The sequence below is a fragment of the Stegostoma tigrinum genome, chromosome 42, assembly GCF_030684315.1.
Source record: "Stegostoma tigrinum isolate sSteTig4 chromosome 42, sSteTig4.hap1, whole genome shotgun sequence".
NCBI lineage: Eukaryota > Metazoa > Chordata > Chondrichthyes > Orectolobiformes > Stegostomatidae > Stegostoma > Stegostoma tigrinum.
The window spans coordinates 13,184,784-13,212,777 of record NC_081395.1 but is presented as its reverse complement, the minus strand read 5'-3'; the positions used below and the strand labels follow the sequence as shown (position 1 = coordinate 13,212,777).

At 48.8% G+C, this 27,994-nt stretch overlaps 2 protein-coding genes across 18 annotated transcripts in view; one reads left to right on the top strand and one right to left on the bottom strand.

Moving 5' to 3' along the window:
* LOC125449241 (pyruvate carboxylase, mitochondrial-like) overlaps positions 1–27,994 on the top strand; it is a 765,853-nt gene that overhangs the window by 470,534 nt on the left and 267,325 nt on the right. The window lies entirely within an intron of this gene.
* On the bottom strand, positions 113–27,754 carry LOC125449376 (leucine-rich repeat and fibronectin type-III domain-containing protein 4-like). The gene is made up of 3 exons (XM_048525128.2): positions 27,338–27,754; positions 19,853–21,317; positions 113–1,740 (listed from the first exon to the last, which is right to left on the bottom strand). The coding sequence occupies exons 2-3, from the start codon at positions 21,295–21,297 to the stop codon at positions 1,062–1,064; spliced, it is 2,124 nt and encodes a 707-aa protein (XP_048381085.1). The 5' UTR covers positions 21,298–21,317; positions 27,338–27,754; the 3' UTR covers positions 113–1,061.

Genomic DNA, 27,994 nt, shown 5'->3' with positions numbered 1-27,994 from the left:
ACTCAGCAATTTCCAAGATGTCCCAAGTGACATTTTCGATTCAACCCGACTGATTCGAACAAGGTTTCAGACCTGGGTGAAATATGTTCATATTTCTGTATTTACACCTGTGTCTGTGTTACTTCCAGTCAACGTGTACATAGGTAACTTTGGCGAACGAATAGAAATCAGACTGAATAGATGAATGTGAAAACAGCACATCAGAATTTGACATTCAAATAACAAAGAGTGCCTCGTGTTGTTACAGGTGGGGGAGTGCGGTGCGAAGGTATTACCAGTGAGCTTTACATTCCAGTTGGGAGCTGGCGCCACCCCTTCATACATCCAGCACCATCCCCTCCCTTCCCAACCAAAGTCTCTGACCCCTTTCACTGTACAGTCCAGCTCCCACCCCTCAAAATCCCTGGGACACCTGGCGCGGGAAAGGGCAGAGGGGTGCATGCGTGGAATGAGAGGTTTCTCGTCAACCACGCTCCTCCCCAACCCTGCCACAGAAAGTCTTGCTGATGGAACGTTGCTGAGTCTGGCCAAGATACGTGGAGCCGGGGAGTCTGACACTCTCCCAGCCCTTACACCCTGCTCCCTATTGCCCCTCCCACCTCCAGAGTCCAAAACCACAAACCTCCCATCGCACTGATGACTCCCAACGGGTTGACACTGGTGCCAAGTCGGTAACGAGGGCCATAGAGTCCTACAGCACCAAAACAGGCCCTTCGGCCCAACTTGTCCATGCCGACCAGGTATCCCAACTGAACTAGCCCCATTTGCCAGTATTTAGCACATATCATTTCAAACCGTTCCTATCCATGCGCCCATCCAAATGTCTTTCAAATGTTGTAATTGTACCAGCCTCCACCACTTCCTCTGGCAGCTCCACTCTCTTTGTGAAAAGGTTGACCCCCTGAGGTCCTTTTTGAATCGTTCTCCTCAGTCTACGTTCGAAGCACTTGCTTCCCACCCTCCTCATTGCCAGCGGCAGTGTTTGCAGCGGTAGGGGGCGGGTGGGATTTGATTGCCCGCCGGTCGGCGCTCCCCCGCTCTCTCTCTCTCTCACTGTCCGTTCAGACGATGCTCTCCTCCAGCTCCTGGGAGCCGCCGAAGATTCCTTCCTCTCCCCGTCCTACCGCGACACCGGTCTCAGCGTACCGCAGCAGCGTGCCATGCACCGACCGGCTCCTCCTAGTCCAGACGACGCTGAGGCGCTTGGCATAGCCGCGCCGGGCAGTGGAGGATGAGGAGCCCAGGTCAAAGGAGCAACTGCGGCTGGCTTTGGGCAAGGGGGCAGGGGGCAGGGGCGTTGTCGCAGACTCCGTCTGGTGCCCCCTCGCCCGCGCCCTGGGCTTGGTCTTCCTCCGCGGTGCCTTGGCCCTCTCCCGTACCCCGAGATCCACCAGCCGTGGAGCAGCGCCATTGGTCTGGGAGTAGACGTCGCTGACCTTGGGCATGTGACGCCCACCATAGCCCCTGAGCTTGAGCAGGGCAGCCACACCAAAGACCAGCAGGGCCACCATGACAGCGCCACCCACCGCCACGCTCAGGGTGCCTCCCAGGAAGTGGGCCCTCAGCAGGCGGCAGTGAGGGTACTCCTCCTCCTTGGTGCCGAAGCGGGTGCAACCCAGCACCCGGGTAGCGGCCAACTGGGTCTCGGTGTCTCCATAGATGGCCAGGACGCACAGATCGTACTCCGCTCCCGGCGCCAGGTTCCGGAGGGTGAAGGCCCGGTTATTGGATGGCACGATCCTGGGAGGGCGAAAGGGAGAGAAGTCAGAGGCCACTGCGTTCAAAAACCTCCCTCGTTCCACCATCCTTCACCCCCCTACCCCGATACCCACACCGCGCAAGCTCAGAGACCACCACAGCGATCAGACACATCAAATAGAAATGTGGAACATGGGAGCAGGAGGGAGGAGGCCATTCGGCCCCTGTTCCATTGTTCAATATGATCATCCATCTCATTCCCCTGTCCCCACTTTTACCTCCACGCCTTTGATCCACTTAGCCCCCAATGCTGTACCTAACTCCATCTCGAACACATTGAGTAGAAACTGGTCTGAGTAGAAACTGGTCAGCATAGCAGCTCAGTGGTAAGCAATGCTCCCTCACGGCGCCAGGGACCTGGGTTTGATTCCGCCCTTGCGCGACTGTCTATTTGGAGTTTGCATATTCTTCCTTTGTCTGCATGGGTTTCCTCCCACAGCCCAAAGACGTGTAGGTTCGTTGGATTGGCCATGCTAAATTGCCCATAGTGTCCAGGGATGTTTGGATTAGGCATGGGGAAGTACAGGGCTAGGAGAATGAGTCAGGGTGGGATGTTGTTTGGAGAGGTGGTGTGGACCTGTTGGGCCAAATGGCCTGTTTTCACACTGTAAGGATTCTATGAAACTTAGGAAATAGGAACAGGAGTGGGCCCTTTGAGCCTGCTCTGCCATTCAGTGGGATCATGGCTGATCACCGAACTCAGTCCTCTGTTCTAGAGATAGCAGGAACTGCCGATGCTGGTGAATCTGCGATAACAAGGTGTAGAGCTGGATGTACACAGCAGGCCAAGCAGCATCAGAGGAGCAGGAAGGCTGACGTTTCAGGCCTAGACCCTTCTTCAGAAATTTATCTTCAGATTTCTGAAGAAGGATCTGGGCCCGAAACGTCAGCTTTCTGCTCCTCTGATGCTGCTTGGCCTGCTGTGTTCATCCAGCTCTACACCTTGTTATCTCAGTCCTCTGTTCACTGCTTCCCCGCTCCCCCACCCCACCCTGCCCCACTACTTGAGCCCTTTAGCCCTAAGAACTACATCCAACTCCTTCTTGAAAACATTCAGTGCTTGGCCTCAACAGTTTGCTTTGGTAGAGATTGTGAATCCCGATGTGTCTTTTTGTTGGGTGTAACGTGGAGGAGGAGGAGGAGGAGAAAACTTTGGAAAAGTGGAAAGGTGGGTACAGAACCTTAGGGTAGAGGTGCTGACTGGAAGTTGATCTGTTTGGAAGGGGAATGGACAGTCACAATGGTGGCACTGAGGTGCCACATGTGGGTCAGGATGGAGAGCAGGATCCCGGAGGTTGAGGCAGGAAAAGCTGAAGCTGCGGCCAGGGCCTGAGAGCTGCATAGAGTATAACAGCATGGAAAGTGGCCCTTCGGCCCATCACATCCATGCCGATCACCAACCACTTATCCACCCTAATCCCATTTCCCTGCACGTGGCACGTATCCTTGTATACTGTGTCATTTCAGGGGCACATCTGAATATTTCTTCACTCTTATAGGAGACTACCTGCCTTTCCTACCCTTACAGGCCATGAATTTCAGATCACAACCAAACATCTTGTTCTCAAATCCCCTCTGAACCTCCAGCCCCTCACCTTATATCTGTGGCCTTAATCTGTGATCCTTCCATCAAGGAGGGAAGTTCCTTCGTATTTGCCCTATCTATGGCCCAGTAGGGAATCCGTTAGCTCAGCTGACTGGACAACTGGTCTCTGATGCAAACATCATGGGTTTAATTTTTGCTGTGAATGAAGTTGCTGTGCAGATCCCACTTTCTTAATCTCTCCCCTCACCGGAAGCATGGTGACTCTCAGGTTAAACCACCACCAGCCTCTTCTCTCCCACTAGGCAGAGAATAGCCGTGTGAAACTATGACAGTGAACTTTGTACACAGCAAAAAAAAAATGGAAAAACTCAGCAGATCTGGCAGCACCTGTGGAGAGAAATCAGATTCTGTAGCTAACTCACATCAGCATGTTGGAGCTGGTTTCTGTTGATATTAACAACTGCAAAAACTCAAGTAGATTATAACATTTCACATGTATGTAGCAAAGATATTTTCTCATCTTAAGATGATTACTTTTCACAGGCGCTGCCAAACCTGCTGAGTTTTTCCAGCAATTTCTGGTTTTGTTTGTGATTTCCAACATCTGCAGTTCTTTCAGTTAACGTTACAAACAGCTCTAGTTTGGCTTTCAAGGTTTACCTCCGCTACTGACGCTCAGCATTTACCATTGACAGGATGAGCAAGGCTCATTTGATGACACCTTTCACAACCCCCTGACCTCTCCCTGGAAATATATCACCATTCCGTCACTGTCACTGGGACAAAATCTTGGACCTTGCTCCCGAACAGCGCTGCGAGTGTGCCCACACCTCAGGGGCTGCACAGTTTCAAAAGGTAGGCTCACCATCACCTTCTCAAGGGGCAGTTAGGAACATGAAATCGATGTTGGGCCCAGCCAGCGACGTCCACATTGCTGTGATTGAATTTTCCAAAAAATCAGCATGTACTTTTACACACAGTTTGAAACTTCCTCCATCACTGTGAAGCACGCCATTGCAAAACTCTACGCTGATGAATGTTCGCTGGGGGTTAGTGTCCAAAATTAGGGAACTGACGTAGATAGATAAAGTTACGGTGCAGAGGAACCTTGTTTTCATGTAATAACACAGTGTGGAGCTGGAGGAACACAGCAGACCAGACTGCATCAGAGGAGCAGGAAAGCTGACGAAAGCTGACCTGCTCCTCTGATGCTACCTGGCCTGCTGTGTTCCTCCAGCTCCACACTGCGTTATCTCAGCATCGGCAGTTCTTACTATCCTTGATTTAATGTGCTGTTCTTAGTCCTCATCTAGTAAACACTTGTTGTGCTAGAAGTCTAAAGGTAAAACAACTTAGGGGGCTGAATGGCCTCCCCTTATTCATAGAGTTCCTATGGTGTGGAAACAGGCCGTTCGGCCCAAAAAGTCCACACCAACCCTTGGAGCATCCCACCCATGCCCCTGTAACCCACACACCCCTGAACACTATGGGGCAATTTAGCAGAGCCACTCCACCTACCCTGCACATTTTGGGACTGTGGGAGGAAACCCACACAGACACAGGGAGAACGTGCAAACTGCACGCAGATGTTTGCCCAAGGCCGGAAGTGAACCCAGGTCCCTGTAAGCCAGCAGTGCTAACCACTGAGCCATTGTGCTGCCCCTGTATTCTTTTGTGATGAGGGTCCTGTGCAATGGGTGCAATGACAACCTGTTCGGACTCATAGGAAGGATGTTGTTAATCAAGAAAGGGTACAGAAAAAAATTTACAAGGATATTGCTGAGACTGGAGGGTTTAAGGTGTATGGAGAGGCTAGGACTTTCTTTCCCCAGAACAGCAGAGACTGAGAGTTGATCTTGTAGAGGTTTATAAAATCACCAGGGCATAGATAAGCTGAATAGCCAAGGCCTTTTTTCTCCAGGGTAAAGGAGTCCAAACTAGAGGACAGAGGTTCAAGGTGAGAGGGGAAAGATTTTAAAAAGGGGCCTGAAGGGGCAACTTTTTCACACAGAGGGTGGCACGTGTATGGGACGAGCTGCCAGAGGAAGGGGTGGGGGCTGGTACAATGACAACATTTAAAAGGCATCTGAAATGGGTACATGGATTGGAAGCGTTTAGAGGGATACGGGCCAAACATAGGCAAATGGGACTAGGTCAGTTTGGGATACCATGGTCGGCACAGATGGGTTGGACCGAAAGGTATGTTGCAGTGCTATATGATTCTGAAATACCTCTGGATTAGATTGGCCTCTTGGCCCAGAGGCAGGGACATTAACTCTGCCAGCTCATTTGGCATATGCCATCCTAAGGGTTGTGGGGGAGGTGCACATGAAATAGTGATGAAGATGTTGCTGATTGGTCAGTTAGTCTACTACAGAGTCTTAGTGAGACTGGATCTGGAATATTGTGCGTAATTGTGGTCTCCTTGCTGAAGGAGGGACACACTTGCTTTGGAAACAGTTCACAGAAGGTTCACTTGCCTATTTCCTGGGACAAAAAGGGTTTGCCTTTTGAGGAAAGCTTGGGACCAGATAGTCGCTGGAGCTTCAAGGAGGGAGGAATGATCTTTACTGTTTCAGTATTACCTTGAGGAATCTCGGCAGGGTCAGTGATGAAAGGATGTTTTCTCTCACAGTGGACATAGTTTTGGAATTGGGGCTCTCCCTTTTGAGACTAAGATGAGGGCAAATATCTTCTCTTAGAGGGCAGTTCGCCTGTAGAATTCCCTTCCCCAGGAAGCGGTGGAGGCTGGATCATGGAATATACTCAGGGCCAAGTGAGACAAGGAGGGGGAAGGGTTGATGGGTTGGGGGTGGGGTTGTGGGGAAGGGGTGCTTTTGTGACTGGTGGAGTTGTTGGGGGGAGTGGGCTTGAGGCTGCACTTATGATTGCCCAACATTTTCTTGGATGGCAGAGCATGTCCAGGGAACTGAACGGAGCCCTCCTGCTCCCATTTCCTATGTCACCGCTATGTGGAAACTCATTTATCAAAGTGCACACTCAGAAAGACAGTTTTGCTCACGGTGTGTTTGCTGCTCACCCATCCTCATTGAGAGTTAAGGCTGAGAAAGGGGTCGCCAGCTACGTTGACGTCTCGTGAGAAATCTTACTACCATTTTGGATCTGTTTGGCATCCTTCACATCAAGCAGCCTGTGCCCTGACCACCTCTCCAAGATCACTGAGACACATGTGCTCGCCTTTTATATAATCCACCACTTCTGGGATCTTGCTGTGCCTGAAGCATAACAATGCATAGAATGACGAAAATTGCTCCAGCGCACATTGAGGCCATTTGGCCCATTGTGTCAGCACCAAACTCTTCAAACGAGGAGTTCACGGCAAAACCTATCCTCCCACGGCTTCCTTCCCTTACCATATTCCTCCTCCTTTTTAGATAATAGTCCCGTTCCCCTTTTACGATGCTACGACTGAACCTGCTTCTGCTGCGCTCTCATTCCCCTTCCAGCCACTCACTGCATGGATAGGATTCCCTGTGCTGTCACTTTTGTCTCCTCTAATTTCAGAAATCGAGGCCATCTTGTTGTCAATCTCCTCACAATGACCACAGCTGGGAAGCTTACAACATGGGGTGGGGTGGGAACGTGCAGTTGCTTCTGAATGCATTTAGGAATTGCAGGAACAGGGACAGGTGTTCCACTGTCAATCTAGGGAAGCACTCAGTGCAGCAGTAGGATCCCTTGCCATGTCATCCAGAGGCCCAGCCTAATGTTCAGGTGACCCAGGTTCAAATCCCACCATGGACTGACTACAGGAGTTGGGCGCATCACGTTGATTTTGTACAGGACATGGGTGAGATCTCTTCTAGAGCACTGTGTCCAGTTCTGGTCGCCCTGTTACAGCAAGGATGCCATTAAACTGGAGAAGGTTCAGAAAAGATTCTGCTGGAAGTGGAGGGTTTCGGATATAAAAATTGGACCGGAGAGGCTGGGACTTTTTTCACTGGAACGGAGGAGGCTGAGGGGTGACCTTTTGGAGGTTTATAAAATCACGAGGGGCACGGATAAGGTGAATGACAGGCATCATTTCCCTAGGGTGAGGGAGTTCAAAATGAGAGGCCATGAGGTTAAAGTGAGGGCAGAAAGATTTTAAAAGGATACGAGAGGCAATGATTTTACGCAGAGAGTGGTTCATGTGTGGAAGGAACTGCCAGAGAGAGTGGTGGATGCAGGCTCACTCACAACATTTAAAAGACATTTGGATAAGTACATGAACAGGAAAGGTTTGGAGGGATATGGGCCCGGAGCAGGCAGTTGGGGCTACTTTAGTTTGGGAACATGGTGGGCGTGGATTAGATGGACCGAAGGGTCCTTTTCCATGCTATATAACTCTGAGACGGAGACTTTTGGCAAATGGCGAAGTTTGAGTCCAATAGAACCTGGAGACAATAAACCCATCCAGCAGCCGTGTAGTGATTGTTGCGAAGGCCAGTCTGGTTCACAAATGCCTTTTAGTGGGAAGCCTGCTACTCTGGGCCTACTTGTGACTCCATACTCAGAGCAGCGTGGTTAAATATTGACTGCCCCCAGAAATGGATGAGGCAGTTCAAGGGACAGTAAGGGTCAGGCAGTGAATGTTGGCCTTGCTTGTGAGCCATCAAAGAGTTAAAAAAAGCCCTAATCCTGTATTCAGTCAGATAGGCAGTCTGTTAACAAAAATCATTTTCTTTTTTAAAAATGGATCTCATTTACAAAGGGAAGTCTTAAACAGGATATGTGTGCTTAACATGAAATATTGACATTTTATGGACTGATCAATATACACAATTAGGCCATCAGAGCACCAAAGAAGTATAGATCCTAGATTAGTAATTAATGATGTCAGACTATCAGCGAACAGGCATTGTTGTTGTTCTTGGAAAATCTGAATTCCTGACTCCCCAAAGCCTGAACACCTTGTACAACTCAGGAGTGTAACATAGATAGATAGAAAAGTACAGCACAGTACAGGCCCTTTGGCCCACAATGTTGTGCCGTGGAATAACCCTAATCCAAAAATAAAATAACCTAACCTACATTCCCCTCAATTCACTGCTGTCCAGGTGCATGTCCAGCAGTCGCTTAAATGTCACTAATGACTCTGCTCCCACGACTTCCACTGGTAAACTATTCCATGCGCTCACAACTCTCTGGGTGAAGAACCTCCCTCTGACGTCTCCACTATACCTTCCTCCTAACACCTTAAAACTATGACCCCACGTGGCAATCAGTCCTACCCTGGGGAAAAGTCTCTGGCTATCAACTCTATCCATGCCTCTCATTTAGTGTGATGGAATATTCCCAACCTGCCCTGCCTGGAGGGGAGGGGCAGTTCCAACAGAGCTCAAGAAACTCGACACCATCCAGGATAAAGCAGCCCCTCTAGCAGCCATACCCTCCACCTAGACCCTGTGCAGCAGCAGTGTGTACCGTCTACAACACGCACTGCAGAAATTTGCCACGGCTGCTCAGACAGCACCTTCCAAACCCACAATAACAAAGTGTGAAGCTGGATGTCCACAGCAGGCCAAGCAGCATCTCAGAGCACAAAAGCTGACGTTTCGGGCCTAGACCCTTCATCAGAGAGGGGGATGGGGAGAGGGTTCTGGAATAAATAGGGAGAGAGGGGGAGGCAGACCGAAGATGGATAGAGGAAAAGATAGGTGGAGAGGAGTGTATAGGTTGGGAGGGGATAGGTCAGTCCAGGGAGGACGAACAGGTCAAGGAGGCGGGATGAGGTTAGTAGGTAGGAAATGGAGGTGTGGCTTGATGTGGGAGGAGGTGATAGGTGAAAGGAAGAACAGGTTAGTGAGGCAGGGACGAGCTGGGCTGGTTTTGTCATGCAATGGGGGGAGGGGACAAGCTGGGCTGGTTTTGGGATGCAGTGGGGGGAGGGGAGATTTTGAAGCTGGTGAAGTCCACATTGATACCATTGGGCTGCAGGATTCCCAAGCGGAATATGAGTTGCTGTTCCTGCAACCTACGGGTGTCATCTCCCCATCCCCCTCTCTGATGAAGGGCCTAGGCCCGAAACATCAACTTTTGTGCTCCTGAGATGCCGCTTGGCCTGCTGTGTTCATCCAGCTTCACACTTTGTTATCTTGGATTCTCCAGCATCTGCAGATCCCATTAACTCTGATCACAATTTTAACCTTCCAAACCCACGCCCACTTCCATCTAGAAGGACAAGTACAGCAGATATGTGGGAAAACCACCCACGCCTCCTCCCACAAGTTTCCTGTCAGCCTCTCATCATTTTCATTGGAACCACATTAGCCGTTTGGAAGCGAGGGATGGACAGTAGGTGTTGGGCCCAGCCATCAGGCTCACATTCTGTGAAAGAATTTTGAGAATTGATGCTTTTATTCCAGAAAGTAACAGCCCAGAGATGAGCCATTCAGCTAATGTGAACTCCACCTCAGTCACTAGGTGCGATAGAATGCCTTCACCCAATAAAGTGACCACATCAGAAGTTACCATTAAATTGTTGAGGGATGGTTTTGAACACGCATTTATTCAAAGGAATCTCACCCTCAGTGTATTCTTCATTTTGGGCCACGTGGTTCCATCCAGTGAATAATTACCCCCTCCCCCACAGACACACGTTAGCTCCACCCCGCTCCCTCAGAAATGCCCCTCACTAATACTGTCTAAAGCGATTCCTGCCTCCACCATCAAAAACATCCAGAATTACCCTCCAGAAATACCAGTCCAACAATATCTCAAGTAGTACCCTCCAGAATTTCAGAGATACCTTTCCAGAAGTACCCTCAGAGATGTTCTCTCAGAGATACATTCTTGAAATTCGCTCAGAGATCCTCCAGAAATGCCCTCAAACCATCCTTCCAGAAATACACCCACAGATACCTGCCAAAGGTACCCTCAGAGATGTTCTCCAGAAATGCTCTCGGAGGTACCCTCCTGAAATACCCTTAGAGAAAGCCTCCAGAAACACACCCACAGATACCCTCCAAAAATACACTCAGAAATGTCCTCCAGCAATACCCTGAGTTATTCTCTTGAAATACCCTCAAAGATATCCTCCAGAAATGCACTCAGTGAAAACCTCCGGGAATACACCCACAGATTCCCTCCGGAAAAAGCCCCAGAGAAACCCTCCAAAATACCCCTCTGGAAATACTCTCAGAGATGCCCTACAGAAACCCCCCCCCCACCAACAATGCCTTCAGAAATATCTTCCAGAAATACCTCAAGAGACGCTATTCAGTAATATTCCCAAAAATATTCTCCAGAAATGGCCCGAGATGTACGCCCCAGAAATACTCTCCAGAAACATTCCTCAAAAAAAAGCACCAAGACACACTCCTCTGGAAGTACACCCAGTGATAATCCTTTGAAATTACATCTCTTCCCCTTGCCCCCACTGCAATAATTTGCTCAGTCACATCCCCACAGCAGGAGCCCTTGAATATTCCCACTAATTCTCACACCTTTGTCTTTACTCACAAAGGACAGAGTGGTAATAACCCATCCCAGTCAACCCCTGAACAATCCTTTTGAAAGCCGCTATGATTTCAGACAAATCATGTTTGTCTTGAAGGGTGAAATCTGATTTTTCATATCCCAGCACCCAGTTGAAGAGAAAGCTGATTAAACCATTCGAAAATCTTTGAACAGTAAAGAGATGTCTGCGGGATAGACCAAACAGATGCTAGTGCCATCAGTAATGACTTGGACTAGGCTGAGTGCTCAGGATCAGCAAGCATTTCTAAATACATGGAATTTCACACCTCCATTCCAAAAAGGGGTAGGGAAATGAAAAGAAAAAAGATTTAAATCTTAATTGCCATATCGGCCAGGGTTCTTGGAAAGCAACGTCCAAAATACTGCTGGAGGTTTGCTGTGTGTTTCAACAATACTCCAGTTGCCTTTCTAAAAAGATAACTGGGTTGTTTATCTTCTCACCTCAATGGCTTCATCGCGAGCAGTGAGCATCGCTTTTCTCTGCTCGCTCAGTAATCCAGAGGTTTAAGCTAATAATCTGGCGATTGCCAGTTCAGATCCCACTCTGGGAGTTTTGAGAATGTTGGATTCAATTCTTTAAGAATCTGAAAGTAAAAGGGATTGTGTTTTCTTTAACAAAAGAACGCCCAGTAGGTTCGCACATCACCTTTGAGTCTTGAGCTCGTAATCTAGTCAGATTCTCCAGTGGAGTAATAAAGTAGTTCTCTGCTTGTTGCCTCCCAGTTCAGTGCACCACCCTGCTCCCTGGCCAAAATCTCTGCCTCTGGCTTGCTGCAGTGTTTCAGCAAAGCTCAACACAAGCTGGAGTAACAGCACCTCATTTTCCCCTTTCAGGGCTCCGCAGCCCTCTGGACCCAACATTGAGTCAATAATTTTAGGGCCTAAATTCTGCCTGCCCTCGCCCCCTATCCCATACATCAGGCCTTGTTACCACATAGCCTGCCATTACACAGGACCTGTTATCAGTCACTAATAGTCCCCATTAACAACTGTTCACCCTCTCAGCCAGACTATTATCAACTCTTTGTCCAACTGTTTTTCTCTCTCTTTAGGCTCTATCCAATTGTTTACTCCCTATCCCATTCCCCTCCCCTGTTTTCTGTATATAAACTGATGTTTTCCCAGCCACCATCAGTTCTGAGGAAGGATCACCGGACCTGAAACTTCCAACTCTGATTTTTCCTTCACAGATGCTGCCAGACCTGCTGAGCTTTACCAGCAAGTTACATTTTTGATCAAGCCAGCTAGGTCTCACAGCCCCCGCTCCCCTTTTAAAATTTTATTAAGAGGCATCAGAGACAGGAGCACAGGTCAGCGCTTGACCCCTAGTTTGAACCCAGACTGCCATTCTATCACATCATCGCCTATTTGCTGCCACAGCATCACCTTCTGCCAAAACCTGTGACCACTTGCAATCTATCAGCCTCAATCCGGGGCATCGCCCATGGCCGAGGGTCCACAAGATTCCGAGTGAAGAAGTCTCTCCTTGTCATGGTCGAGAACAGCTGACCCCTGACCCCTAGCTTGTAAGCTGGTGTTCTACATGCCTGCACCCAGGGGGATTCAACTTTCAGGCTTCTGCCCTGTCATACCCTGTCCGATCAGGTCACCTTCCTGCCCCTCAAAATCGTGGGGACTGGTGCCAGAGGTTAAAGGTTGCTTAGGCACCATCAAGACAGATGTGTTTGCAGTCATAGTTTTATTCCACTTTGCACACCATGAGCTTCAGCCATCCTGATTACTTGCTCCCCATATACACCCAATTCCCACCGTTACCCCTTGATTAACATCTCAGTTCCATCGGATGTCAGGCATTCCCACTGGACCCTATGAGGTAATCAGGGTCAGGCTACCATTTAGAACCATTGAATCCCCACAGTGTGGACACAGGCCCTTCGGCCCAACAAGTCCACACCGACCCTCAGAGCAAAGATAACAAAGTGTGGGGCTGGATGAACACAGCCGGCTGAGCAGCATCTTAGGAGCACAAAAGCTGACGTTTCTGGCCTAGACCCACCCCCCATAACCCACCTAAATCCACACATCCCTGGACACGACGGGGCAACTTACCATGGCCAATCCGCCCTTAAACCCTGCACATCTTTGAACTGTGGGAGGAAACCCACGCAGACACGGGGAGAATGCACAAACTCCAGCCTGTGACTTGTAGAACTATTCCAGTGGCCAGGAGCCAAGAATTATACCTGCACGAGCATCGCTGAGACAAATTAGCTTCCCACACCCACCCACCCACCCTAGTCTGTTGCAGACTACCCTGTACAAGGCAGTAATGAAGATCTGACAGAGGGAGGGGAGGAGCCCTCTCAAAAAATGGAACAAATAATGGTTTTTATTTTCTTCTGGAAAGTGACTGCTGTGAGGGGGTGGGGTAGCGAGCAAACATTCAGGAATACAGTACTAGTTGCTGTTGTGTTTGTTACCATGGCAATCGTGTTCCACGTACAGAACAGCAGCAAAGAAAAGACAGTTTGAGAGCCTCAAGGCCGCTGAGCAATGGGAGCCATTTTGACCTGGTCACTTAACCTTCACACGGAGCACGGGAACCGGGCGTCCTGTGTCACAGGGACACGTGTGAGAATCAGATGTTGCTTTTGTACTTGAGGCCTGTTTAGTCTCTTTATCTGAGGAAGGATATTCTGGCGATGGAGGGAGTGTAGCGAAGGTTTACCAGACTATGAAGGAAGACCAGATCAGTTAGGATCGCATTCACAGACTCTTCTAGAAGAATGAGGGGGAGATCTCATAAAAACCTGTAAAATCCTGACAGGATCAAGGCACAAAAGATGTTTCCCAAAGCCACCATGGGGGAAGCCCAGAACCAGGGATTTACTTTCTAAGGATTATGGGGTAGGCCATTTCATAGAGTCCCTACTGCATGGCAGCAGGCCGTTCAGCCCATACTGATCCTCTAAGAGCAACCTACCAAGACCCACACCACCCTGCCCTATCCCTGTATTTGCCATGGCCAGTCTACCTCACCTGCACATCTTAGGACTGAAGGAGAAAAACGCACGCATACACAGGGAGAATGTACAAACTCCACACAGACAGTCGCCCAAGGGTGGGATTGAACCCGGGCCCCTGGCGCTGTGAGGCAGCAGTGCTAACCACTGAGCCACCGTGTCGCCCAGGGCTGAGCACTGAGATGAAGAAAAATGTCTTCACCTAAAGAGCAATGTGACTTCTCTGTCACAGAAAGTGGCTGCAGCCCAAACATTAATCTCTGCTGCTCAGATTCAAACTAGTCCGAGGGAGAGGCAAAACAAATGCATTTTGATAAAACAAACAAGGGCAGGACTTGTACAATTAATGGCCGGGCCCAGAGCAGTGTTGTAGACCACATGGTCCTAGGGGTACATCATGCTTTAAAATTTGCGTCACAGGTAGAGTCAGGATGCCTAAGAAGGTGTCTAGCACATTTGCCTTCATTGCTCAGACCATTGAGTATCGGAGTTGGGACTTCACGTTAAGGTTGTACAGAATGTTGGTGAGGCCTCTTCTGGAGTGCAGTTCTGGTTACCCTCTTATAAGATGGATATGATTAAACTACAGAGAGTTTGGAAAAAAATAACCAAGATGTTGCCAGGAATGGAAGGTTTGAATTATAAAAATAGGCTGGGATGTTTTTCACTGAAGCACAGGTGGTTGAGGGGTGACCTTGTTGAGGCTTATAAAATCATGAGCGGCATAGATGAATTGAATGACTAGGGTCTTTTCCCAAGGGTGGGGAGTTCAAAATTAGAACGTAGAACATTACAGCACAGTATAGGCCCTTCAGCCCTCGATGTTGTGCCGACCTGTCATACCGATCTCAAGCCCTTCTAACCTACGCTATTCCATGTACGTCCATATGCTTGTCCAATGATGACTTAAATGTACCTAAAGTTGGCGAATCTACTACCGTTGTAGGCAAAGCGTTCCTTCCCCTTACTACTCTCTGAGTAAAGAAACTACCTCTGACATCTGTCCTATAACTTTCACCCCTCAATTTAAAGCTATGCCCCTTCGTGCTCACCGTCACCATCCTAGGAAAAAGGCTCTCCCTATCCACCCTATCTAACCCTCTGATTATTTTATATGTCTCAATTAAGTCACCTCTCAACCTTCTTCTCTGTAATGAAAACAGCCTCAAGTCCCTCAGCCTTTCCTCGTAAGACCTTCCCTCCATACCAGGCAACATCCTAGTAAATCTCCTCTGCACCATTTCCAAAGCTTCCACATCCTTCTTATAATGCGGTGACCAGAACTGTACACAATACTCCAAGTGCGGCCACACCAGAGTTTTGTACAGCTGCAGCATAACCTCTTGGTTCCGGAACTCGATCCCTCTATTAATAAAAGCTAAAACACTGTATGCCTTCTTAACAGCCCTGTCAACCTGGGTGGCAACTTTCAAGGATCTGTGTACATGGACACCAAGATCTCTCTGCTCATCTACACTACTAAGAATCTTACCATTAGCCCTGCACTTTGCCTTCCGGTTACTCCTACCAAAGTGCATCACCTCACACTTGTCTGCATTAAACTCCATTTGCCACCTCTCAGCCCAGCTCTGCAGCTTATTTATGTCTCTCTGCAATCTATAGCATCCTTCGTCACAATCCACAACTCCACCGACCTTAGTGTCGTCTGCAAATTTACTAACCCATCCTTCTACGCCCTCATCCAGGTCATTTATAAAAATGACAAACAGCAGTGGATCCAACACCGACCCTTGCGGTACACCACTAGTAACTGGTCTCCAGGATGAACATTTCCCATCAACTACCACCCTCTGTAATTCAGCAAGCTAATTTCCGATCCAAACTGCTATATCTCCCACAATTCCATTCCTCCGCATTTTGTACAATAGCCTATTGTGGGGAACCTTATCGAACGCCTTGCTGAAATCCATATATACCACATCAACCGGTTTACTCTCATCTACCTGTTTGGCCACCTTCTCAAAGAACTCAATAAGGTTTATGGGGCACGACCTTCCCTTCACAAAACCGTGCTGACTATCCCTAATCAATTTATTCTTTTCTAGATGATTACAAATCCTATCCCTTATAACCTTTTCCAACACTTTACCAACAACTGAGGTAAGGCTCACTGGTCTATAATTACCAGGGTTGTCTCTACTCCCCTTCTTGAACAGGGGAACCACACTTGCTATCCTCCAGTCATCTGGCACTATTCCTGTAGACAATGACAAGTTAAAGATCAATGCCAAAGGCTCGGCAATCTCCTCCCTGGCTTCCCAGAGGATCCAAGGATAAATCCAATCCGGCCCAGGGGACTTATCTATGTTCACACTCCTGAAGATTTCTAATACCTCTTCCTTGTGAACCTCAATCCCACCTAGTCTAGTACCCTGTATCTCAGTATTCTCCTCGACAACATTGTCATTTTCTAGAGTGAATACTGTTGAAAAATATTCATTTAGCGCTTCCCCTATCTCATCTGACTCCACACACAACTTACCACCACTATCCTTGATTGGCCCTAATCTTACTTTCGTCATTCTTTTATTCCTTAAATACCTATAGAAAGCCTTAGGGTTTACCCTGATCCTATCCGCCAACACATTCTCATGTCTCCTCCTGGCTCTTCTGAGCTCTCTCTAGGTCTTTCCTGGCTACCTCGTAGCCCTCAAGTGCCCTAACTGAGCCTTCACATCTCATCCTAACATAAGCCTTCTTCTTCCTCTTGACCAGAGATTCCACCTCCTTCGTAAACCACGGCTCCCGCATTCTACAGCTTCCTCCCTGCCTGACAGGTACGTACTTATCTAGGACACACAGGAGCTTTTCCTTGAATAAGCTCCACATTTCTAATGTGCCCATCCCCTGCAGTTTCCTTCCCCATCCTATGCCCCCAAAATCTTGCCTAATCTCATCGTAATTGACTTTCCCCCAGCTATAACTCTTGCCCAGTGGTATACACCTATCCCTTTCCATCACTAAAGTAAACATAACAGAATTGTGATCGCTATCACCAAAGTGCTCACCTACTTCCAAATCTAACACCTGGCCAGGCTCATTACCCAGTACCAAATCTAATGTGGCTTCGCCCCTTGTTGGCCTATCTACATACGGTGTCAGGAAGCCCTCCTGTACACACTGGACAAAAACTGACCCATCTATTGTACTCGAACTATAGTGTTCCCAGTCAATATTTGGAAAGTTGAAGTCCCCCATGACAACTACCCTGTCTCCCTCACTCCTATCGAGAATCATCTTTGCTATCCTTTCCTCTACATCTCTGGAACTATTCGGAGGCCTATAGAAAACTCCCAACAGGGTGACCCCTCCTTTCCTGTTTCTAACCTCAGCCCATACTCCCTCAGTTGACGAGTCCCCAAACATCCTTTCTGCAACTGTAATACTGTCCTTGACTAACAATGTCACACCTCCCTCTCTTTTACCATCTTCTCTGTTCTTACTGAAACATCTAAATCCCGGAACCTGCAACAACCATTCCTGTCCCTGCTCTATCCATGTCTCCGAAATGGCCACAACATCGAAGTCCCAGGTACCAACCCATGCTGCAAATTCAAGGAGGCGTATTTTTAGGGTGAGAGGAGAAAGATCTAAAAAGGACAACCGTTTTACGCAGAAGATGGTTTAAGAAACATTTGGATAAGTATATGAGTGGGAAATGTTTGGAGGAAACTGGGCCAGGCACAGACAGGGGGAACTGGTTTAGCTTTGGAGCATGGTAGGCCTGAAGAGTGTTTCCATGCTGTATGACTCTAATGGCTATTACAGGTGATGTTCCTACCCTCAAGTACCCTTTGAAACCTTGTGCACAAACACCTATGGTTATACAGACCAAAAGAACTGTGGATGCTGTAAATCAGGAACAAAAACAAAGTTGCTGGAGAAGCTCAACAGGTTTGGTCACTGGACCCAAAACGTTAACTCTGTTTTTTCCCTTCACAGGTCCTGCCAGACCTGCTGAGCTTCTCCAGCAGCATTTTTTGTGACCCATAGTTATAAGGTTGTTTGACTGGCAGAATGGCGCCGGCAGAGTCTGCTGATCTCCCAACTGGTCATGGGACAGCAGTAGTTCACTCCCCCCATCTCCAAGGAATGGAGCTATCAGGGAGCCAATGTTGGGATGAGAGAGGAAGAGGACAGGGAGAATTGTTGGATATTGGGTGCATTGAACTGGCCAGACACATGCCTGACGTTAGCTTTCTGAACTTGATACGGTGTAATTACTCACTCCCGTTAGCAGCAGAGTTTGTGCAAAAATGGACATAGGACCTAGTAGTTTGAAAGGTCAAAGACCGTAGCTGAATCCCCAGACTATCAGCCTCTCAGTGGATAAACACAATAGTTGCAAGCACAGGTCAGAGTTTAGGAACGCAGCACTGAGTAACTCAACTCCTGACTCCCCAGGGCCTGTTCAGCATCTGCAAGGCACAAGTCAAGAGTATGTTGGAATACTCCCCACTTGCCCCTGGATGGGGCAGCTCCAACAACACTCAAGAAGCTCGACACCATCCAGGACAAAGCAACCTGCTTAACTGGCAATGCAAGTTGTATCTTCATTCCCTCTACCACCAGCAGTCTACAGTGTGCACTGAGACAACTCACCAACTAATTGATTGCAGAGCCATAAAGGATACAGAGCAGGAGGAGGCTATTCAGCCCGATGTGGCCTGCACTGGCTCTTCAAACAACCTAAATTTGTTTGTGCCGATTTCCTGCTCTGTCGCCTGCCCCTGCACACTGTTTCTCTCCGGCATTTTCCGCAGAGAGCTGTCGAAACGGCAGATTGGGCTGATTATATCAGTTCAGTTTATTTCTAATCAGAAACCAGGCCTCATTTCTTTCTGCTTTCATGACAAAACTGTTCACTTCCTGGGCCGGACAGGGCAAGTTCAAAGTCCTTTAGACAGGACATTGCAAACCCACAACCCGTCCATCTAGAAGGACATGGGCAGCAGATTTATGAGGACACCACCACCCCAAGCCACTCCCCATCCTGGTTTGGAAATATATTGGCTGTTCCTTCAGTGTCACTCGGCCAAAATCCTGGAATTCCCTCTCCAGTGGCGTTGTGGTTCAACCGACAGCACATGCAGCGGTTCAAGAAGGCAGCTCACCACCACCTTCTCAAGGGGGCAACTAGGGACGGGGCAATGAATACTGGGCCCAGCCAGTGACACAAACATCCCATGCAGGAATAAAAAAATTGTGGATTTGCTCTCACGCGTTGGCCACACTGGATAGTGACAACAAGTATCGTTCTCTACAGGAATTAGTGAGTCAGGAGTTCCTTCCTTTATGATTGGGGTGGTAATGGCCTAGTGGTATTATCACTGGGCTATTAAACCAGAGACCCGGATAACATCCTGGGGACCTGGGTTCAAATCTCATCACGGCTGATGATGGAATTTTAATGCAGTGAAATATTTGGAATTAATAATCTAAGGATGACCGTGAATCCAGACCCACAGCAATGTGGTTGACTCTGAACTGCCCTCTGGGCACTTAGGCATGGGCAATAAATGCTGCCTGGGCATTAAACGAATGAAGGGGAGAAAAAAAGCAATGTTTCATGGTCAAAGGCAGAATTAGGACATATAAGTTCCCACACTTTCCATCATCCCCTACAAGAGAATGAAGCATGCCCGAAGGAAAACAACCCTAGTTTATCCCAGTATCCCAGCTTCAAAGAAGGGAGCCTGGATCCGAAACATTAACTCTGCTCTCTGTCTCTGTAAGATGCTGCCGGACCTGCTGGGTATCTCCAGCAATTCTTGATTTCCAGCATCCGCAGTTCTTTGGAGATTATTTTATTTTCCCTGGTTTATCCAATCTCTGTTTGCGACTAAGACTGCCCAGTGCCAGGCAGCGTCCTGTGTCCCTACATCCTGTTGTTCCAGAGATTCTGACTGCCCTCCTCCCCACCTTTGCCATCCAAGCCCTGAGCCTACCAAGACCCATCTGAGCAACTTGCAGTATGAGTAGTTTTGGAGCTGGCAGTAGTGGTGGTGGGATGGGGGAAGGAGCCCAATAGCACAGTGTGCCAGAGGGCATTTGTGCCTACCTGTACACCAACGTCTCATCCACCGAGGAGTTGTACTGGATCTGATACATCCACACGCGACGCGGGGAGCCGGCAGTTGGCCAATGGACCAAAGCGCTGGTGTCTGTTACATCTAGCACCGCCACGATTTCCTCCTCCATCTCCCCCTCTTCCCCGTCCGTCTCCTCATCCTCCTCCTCCTCCTCCTCCTGCTGATCCTCCGGGCGGCGCCTGGGTGGCCTGTTGGAGGTGGTGATGTCCGAGGAGCCGGGCCGGCGGTGGGGGGCGCGGGCTGAGCCGTTGCCCCCGTGGGGCAGCGGGATGATCTTGAGGTCGGCCAGGGCGCTGGACTCACCAGCGGCATTGGTGGCGAAGCAGGCGTAAGGCCCGTCGTCGGCCACGGTGGCCACCAGGATGTCCAGGGTGCCGTTGCGGTAGGAGGTGACCCGCGACGAGTTGACCACGATCTTGTCCCCTGGCGACACCCAGTGGATGGTGGGCTCCGGGTCGCCCACGGCCCGGCACTTGAGGGTGGCCCGCTGCCCCTCGAGGATCCAGACCCGGTGGGTGTGGCGGGTGATCAGCGGCGGTTCGCAGATGAACTCCTCCTCCGGCACCGACCAGAAGTACCTGCCCGCCAGGTGGGCAGGGGCAGCGCACGTCTCCAGGTCGTTGTGGCGGGTCAGGCGCCGGAGCCAGAGCAGCTCGCAGTTGCAGTGCAGGGGGTTGCCGCCAAAGCTGAGCGCCACCGCGGCGACAGAGGAGGCGGTGGAGGTGGAAGGAAGGGCCAGCGGCGTGGCCTGGGAGCGCGAGAAGAGTGGGTCGGGTGGCAGCGTGCGCAGCCGGTTGGACGTCATGTCAAGCCGCGCCAGCTTGACCAGCTGTTGGAAGGTGCCTGCCACCATGTGCTCGATGAGGTTGTGGTCCAGGTTGAGGGTGTGGAGGTTGACCATGGCGCGGACCGCCTGCCAGGGTACCTGCTGCAGGTTGTTGAACGACAGGTCCAGGTCCTCCAGGGTGAGCAGGAAGTCGTCGAAGGCAGTGGCGCCGATACTGACCAGCTGGTTGTTGTTGATGATGAGGTGCTGCAGGTTGACCATGCCGCTCAGATTGTGGTCCTGCAGCCTGGTGAGCCGGTTACCGTCCAGGTGCAGCGAGCGCAGGCTCTCCAGGTCGGCGAAAGCAAACGGCTGGATGGAGCCGATAGTGTTGCGGGACAGGGTGAGGTCCACCAGGCCCGACATGTTGACAAAGTCCCGCTGCCCCACCGCCCGGATGAAGTTGTCAGCCAGCCGCAACTCCACCGTGCGCCGGTCAATGTTCACCGGCACAAACAGCAGCCCCTTGTTGGCGCACAGCGTGCTGAGCGAGTCCGACAGGTTCTGGCACACGCAGTGGAAGGGGCAGGCATTGGCCAATGCTGCCAAGCCCCCAACCAGCAGGCAGCCCAAAAGGAGCCTTCGCATTGTTGTTTGGTCAGGGAGATCTGTGGGCGAGGACAACAAGGGATTAGGCCGGTGCGCAACACATCCATCAGACCTAGCAACAGAATTAGGCCATTCAGCCAATCCAGTCTGCTCCATCACTTGATGACTGGTCTAATGATCCTGAAGCCCATTTTTCTGCATGTCCTCCCAACCCTTGATTCCCCAATCGTCCTAACGTCCATTTACATTGTCCCAAAATCTACTGAAATACGTTATGAAACAGCCTCACAGCAGCTGCATTGACAGACCACTTGAACTGGGAGAGTAAAATCTCCTCTTTGGCACTCAGATCCTGAACTGTGACTACCCCAGCAATGTTCAGGTGTATCGTTTTGCCGTGCCAGTGTTTATTTATTAATTAAGGATGATCTAAGTTTACATTTCAAGATTGTAATTGTAACAAGAAGTAGTTCAGTGACTTACTGCAATGCTGTAACTCTGGTTAAAGGATGGGGTGAGGGAGGTTGGCATGAAATTTACATTCTCCTTATGCCCAACCTTGTTGAGTCAAACTCGCATTTTCTGAGGACCACTGATGCAGTTATTCCTCCAGAGTAATGTTTTTGCAGACAGCCTGATCACTGGTCAGTTTTAAAATCTGAGATTGGGAATTTTTTTTTACAAAAGGTGCTCAATGGAGTAGAGTCAAAGATCAGCCATTATCTTGCTCAGTGACAGAATAGGCACAGGGGGTTTGGGGGCCGAATGGCCTCCTTTTGTTCCCATTGAATTGTCAGGTTGCCTGAGGGAGGTTGGGGGGGTAACTGCGACCAAAGATTACCTGACACTGTACCCTCCCCTACACTCACTTAGTCACCCTTTCCCCTCCCCATCTGCGTGTCACAGTCCTCGAAAATCCCTCAGACTCAGACATTCTCTCAGTCAAATTTGTTTGATTTACACACATACATATAGATATGCACACACATGGACACCCAGACTGACACAGACACGCACACACACATACACACAGATACCAAGACATACATGGGTTCACAGACACACAGACACCAAGACATACATGGGTTCACAGACACACAGACACATGCTTAGTGTTGTTAATAATCCAGAGACCCAGCTAACGTTCTGGTGACCTGGTTTCGAATCCCACCGTGGCAGCTGGTGGAATTTGATCATTTGCAAAGGAAAGGCTCACGTGTCATCCTTGAACCTGGCTCAGAGGTTGGGGCACTACCTTTGTGCCAGAAGATATGGTCACACTGGGCTTCGAATCTTCCTGGGTAGAGAAGACAAAGGGCAGAGCTAATCTCGGGGTCTCAAATGCCAAATAGACTCAGCGCAGTGACGGGAAAGTTGTCTGAACCGGGGCGGGGTGGGGGGTGGTGAAATCTTCACTTGTTTTGAGAGACAGGACCTTGGGGATGCCAAAGAGCACTCCCTTGCAGTTGGTGTCTTAAACTCTCTCCCTCACAAATGTGGGGAGTAGGGTGTGGCTGTGGGTGGTAGTTGATTGAAAGATATCAAAAGCAAGACTGACCGATTTTTGTGTGAATGGTCATGTCTGTGAGAGTGTTTGTTTGTTTGTATGTGTGAGTCGTCGTGTGTGTGTGTGAGTGTGAGTGTTTGTGTGTGAGTGGTCGTGTGTGTGTGTGTGAGAGTGAGTGGTTGTGTGTTTGTGTGTGAGTGGTCGTGTGTGTGTGTGTGAGAGTGAGTGGTTGTGTGTTTGTGTGTGTGCGCGTGTGTGTGTGTGTGAGTGAGTGGTTGTGTGTTTGTGTGTGAGTGTGTGTTTGTGTGTGCGTGTGAGGATGTGTGAGAGTGAGTGTGTGCCAGTGTACGTGTGTTTGCCTGTGTGCGCGTGTGTCTGTAACTATGTCAGTCCCAGAGGGCCGGTTAACAAGGACACACATTAAAATCCCATCACAGCAACTTGTAGAATTTAGATTTAGTTATTCATAATATGATGCTAGTCTCAGCAATGGTAACCATGGCAACCATCATCGTCTATTGCTTATCTGGTTCATGGATGCCCTTTGGTTAAAGAAATCTGCCGTCCTTACACAGTCTGGTCTACATGTAATTCCAGACCTCTCAATGACTCTTAACTGTCCCTTCGAAATGGCCGAGCTTAGTTCAAGGGGCAGTTAGGGATGGGTGACAAATGCTGACTTCCCCAGCAATTCCCATCTCCCATGCGAGAATTGAGAGAACTGGGGACAACAAAACCGAGCCCTTCATGATTTTGACTATCCCTATCAATCAAAACAAAACAGAACTCTCCCTGCTTCTCCAGCCCCTGCTAGCAACATTTCAAATGGAAACTCCCTGGGTTGACCCATCACACTGCCACTGGCCTGCAGCGCCTCCCCTTGGGGGGACAGTGTAACTGCAACACGACCAGTTTGTATCGGCTGTTACCATGTGGGTTAAAGTGGGCAGAGTTCACAATACGTGTGCAGATCATATAAGTGCTGAACATCATTGACAGAGCAGTATGAATCTAGCCCTGAATTTGCAAGAAACGATTTTCCCCGGGAGGTCTTAATTTGGGGAACTCATGCGCACCATGTACGAACATCTGTTTTGCTTGAAACTGGAAATCTTTGTCTCTCACTCTTAATTGCTCATATTCCCTTTCAATGCATGTCAATTTCTGCTGTTGGATTCGCTTCATGATTTCATGAATGAAGAGGGTTTCAAATGGAATTCCTTTGCAGTGCTTGTCAGAATCTCTTTTGACCTTCAAATGTTCCCTCTCCAAATGAGTGCAGTGCAAGCCAATTTACATCAATTTAGGTGCTGTTCAGCCCAAACAGCTCGAGACATCATTCTGAAACTGAGTTTGAACTGCCCGCATGAGAATGTTTTCCAAATTGCCACCTGTGAGTAGGTACCTGTTATCATGGGAGTAAGTTTAAAGCCTTTGGACAGCAGAAACGCAAAAACCTGTGAAGGGGCAGATGCTGAAAGGCAGCTTTCCCCGGGTGAGAGGGTGCTACATTGAAGGGAGCTATGGTCTTGGCATCAAGTGGGTAATCCCTTTCGGACTGAATATTGTCTTCAGGTTCCCAAAGTCACTGCAGCACATGCAGCTCAGAGCCACGACACCTTAAGGGGGCAACGTTGCCTTCGGAATCTTGGGAATTCTCGAGCCCAGGGGTCTGTCATTTTTCAAACGTTGGGTATGTTTCAAATCTTGAAGTCTGTAGATTCTTGCACAGTTGGGGGATTGAGGAACCCAGCCTGGAAGGGGAGGTGTTGGAGATCGGTCCATGGACACGTTGAATGGTGAAGGCTCTCTGGGAACTGTGTAACTTATGTCCTTGTATTGATGTAACACATCACGGTTCATTAGGCAAGATGATGGGTAACACCACGGCCAACACTCTCCAGGAAGTGACTGCCTATTCCATCTGCAGTGGACATCCTCATTACTTAGCTGTCCCCAGATACCCTTTAGGGAAGGAATTCTGCCCTCCTCTCCCAGTCTGGCCAACTCCAGACTCAATGCTATTGAGCATTGAGTGTAGGAGTAGGGATGTAACGTTGCAATTGTACAGGACATTGTTCAGACCACTTTTGGAGTACTGCATACAGTTCTGGTCGCACAAAATATTTACACAGATGTTATCAGCACTGGACAGTTTGAGTTATAAAGGAGAGGCTGGGACTCCCATCCTGGGAACATCAGAGGCTGAGAGGTAACCTTACAGAGGTTTATAAAATCATGAGGGGCATGGATAGGGTGAATAGCCATGGTCTTTTCCCCAGGGTAGGGGATTCCCAAACTAGAGGGGCAAAGGGTTAAGATGAGAGGAGAAAGATTTAAAAGAGACCTGAGGGGCGACAAAGGGTGATATGTGCATGGAACGAACTGCCAGGTAAAGTGGTGGAGACTGGTACAATTATAGCATTTAAAAAGACATCTGGATGGATACATGAATAGGAAGGATTTGGAGGGATAGGGACTGGTTCAGCACAGGATATCTGCTCAGCATGGATAAGTTGGACCAAAGAGTCTGTTTCCATGCTGCATGACTCTATGACTGTATGCTTCACGAGAGGGTTTTTTTTTAATGACAGGGGAGTGTAATTCCTCAGTGGTCGGGCAGAGCCGGCTTTCTCTTTCGGAATATTGTCACAAGTGACCAGCTTCGGAGTCGGCAGTTCTGTGACACTGTGTGGGGGAATGGGGGCTGGGAGTCCCCTGTTTGTTGACAGGAACAGGAGGTCCCTCTCACATGGCACACCCTTTAAGACAGAATCCAGGGAGAAATGTTGCAAGTTATCAGCAAGCGAAGCAGAGTGCTTTCTTGGGGATAAACATGTCGGTTTTGACGCATACCTGGTTGTTTTGTGGATTTCAGTTGGCATTTGTGGGGGTACATTATGGTAATGTCTCAGCGTTAGGAGTGATCCTCGCTATCCCTGCCACTGACACTCTCCCCATGAATCACCCCTTCCATCCCCATGTTACTTTGGAGGAAAGCACTTACAGTGGTTTAACAAAATAAAGAGTTTTCTCATCTTTGCGGCTGGGGAATGGGGACGTTATGTATTCACAAGCACACCAACTTATAAATAAAAAGGTTCACTGAGCACTGAGAACAGTCAAACTTGGGCACTGTGCAATCCTGGAGATGGTTTCAGGGTCTAAGCAGGACATGTGATTGTCATTTTTTGGTAATTTTATCCTCGAAAGGAAGTCATCCATAATGAGGCAATTACCTTGACCCTCAGGTAAGGATACAGTATTGAGAGTGAATGGTTAAAATGGTATGTGTGTGAAGGGGAGAGAAAGTGCTTGAGCGTATATGTGAGAATCAGTGTGTACGAGAGTGAATGTGTGACAGTGAGAGGGAGAGTGAGGGTGAGTTGTTTGTGTGAGTTCATGTGTGAGAATTGATTATGTGTGGGATTGAGTGAGTTTGTGTGTATGTGAGAGCGAGTGTGTTTGTGTATGTGAGGTTGTGTGTGCGTGCATGTGCGTGTGTGCGCGAAAGAGAAACACAGAGTGAGAATGAGTTTGTGAGAGTGTGTGTGAGACTGAGTGAGTTGTTTGTCAGATAAGAAAGTGTGAAGCTGGATGAACACAGCAGGCCAAGCAGCATCTCAGGAGCACAAAAGCTGATGTTTCGGGCCTAGACCCTTCATCAGAGGTATGTGTGTGAGACAGGGTAAGTGTGTTATCTATGTAGCTGTGTGATTGAGAGAGTGTGAGTATGTACAATAGAGAGAGTGAGTTGTAAGTGTGTGTGTGAGAGAGGAAAGAGAGAGGGAATGTGTTTGAGACTGAATGCGTGTGTATGTGAGAGCGAGAGTCTGTGTGAGAGAGGGGGAGTGAGTGTGTGAGAGGGAGTGTGTGTGAAACTGAGTGAGTTGTTCATGTGAGTGAGAGAGGGAGTAAGTGAGTTGTTTGTGTGTGTGTGTGTGTGTGTGTGTGTAAGAGAGAGAGAGAGAAAATGTGCAGTAAAGCACGATTGTACCAGCGGCCAGCCTCCTCATTAGCATGAAAATCCTGCCAGTAAATCACTTGCCATCACTAAAACTGTGCTGCAGCAAATATATTTTTTATTAACACAGCCCCCAAGACTCGGCACTTTGCGAGACAGGCATGCAACAATAACCTGGTTTATTTAAATATGCTTAAGCAAATTGATCTCAGTACTTTGTCGTTTTGCTGAAACAGTCTAAGGTACAACAGCAGGGGCAGTCTTCAGTACTGCCTTCTCTTTAACTACAGTGTTATCTGACAGCACAGCGTGATCCAAAGTGCCTGCGAGTGGGGCTGGCTCGTAGGCAGCAGTGCAAGGGTTAAAACCGCTGCACAAACACATTCACCGTTACAAAACACACACACACACACACACGTACAAAAGCGAATCACAATTTCATTACAAATTCTGTCATTTTGATAATGACCTTCACATGCTAATGACATGACACTGAGACCTCATTCTCTTAGTCAATCTTTTGCCCCATTGCACTGGAAAACCCCTTCTTTATTTCTTTGCTTCATTTCCCTGGGCTTCTATTTTTTTCTTGTGTCTTTTAAGTTTACCTTTGTCGTTGGAGAGGCATTAGCTCTGTGACGGCGATCCTCTAGCTTCCAGACTCCTTGTTCTTGCCCGTCCACTTCCCCTCGATGCCCAAGCTTGCTGATACATCTTCAGCTGCTCCTGGAGAGATGCAAGGTGTGTTCTGTATATGTGTGTGCCTTTTCTTTTTGCCCCCACTTTCCAGCAGCTCCCTCGAATGCAGCTCAGCTCGACGCGAGCTGTTTAATAGTGAGGCTCCAGAGATTCATTTGTATCTGCCAGTGGCTGGAAAGCGCAGAAAAGACTCCAAACAAACCCGCTCATTTTTTTGTCTTTAATTTCTCCAGTGCTGGCTACTGAGATATTTTTGTCACACACACTGTCTTTTGCTCTCTGTCTGTCTGGCTGTCTCTCTCTCTCTCTCTCTCTCTCTCTCTGTGTCTCCCCTGCACCACTCACCTCCCCCGTCCCCAACCAACTCCCCTTCCCCCATCCCAGCCTCTCTGACTGTATCTCTGTCACCCACTATCTTTATCTTTCTATTTGCCAATCCTATCTTTCTCTATCTCTGTTTTATCGCCCTCTCTCAATTCTGTCTGCTCTCTTTCTTAAGTCAGTTTCTTTTTCTGTTTTTGTCTCTCACATTTAGTGTTTGTCTCTCTCTGTCGGTCTCATCTTGT

What these genes read in the sequence shown, in the direction of transcription:
- LOC125449376 (XM_048525128.2), bottom strand. Translation starts at nt 21,297, where the DNA reads ATGCGAAGGCTCCTTTTGGGCTGCCTGCTGGTTGGGGGCTTGGCAGCA. An exon ending in GATGAGACGTTGGTGTACAG is followed by an intron (nt 1,741 to 19,852) that starts GTAGGCACAAAT and finishes TCGCCCTCCCAG; the next exon opens with GATCGTGCCATCCAATAACC.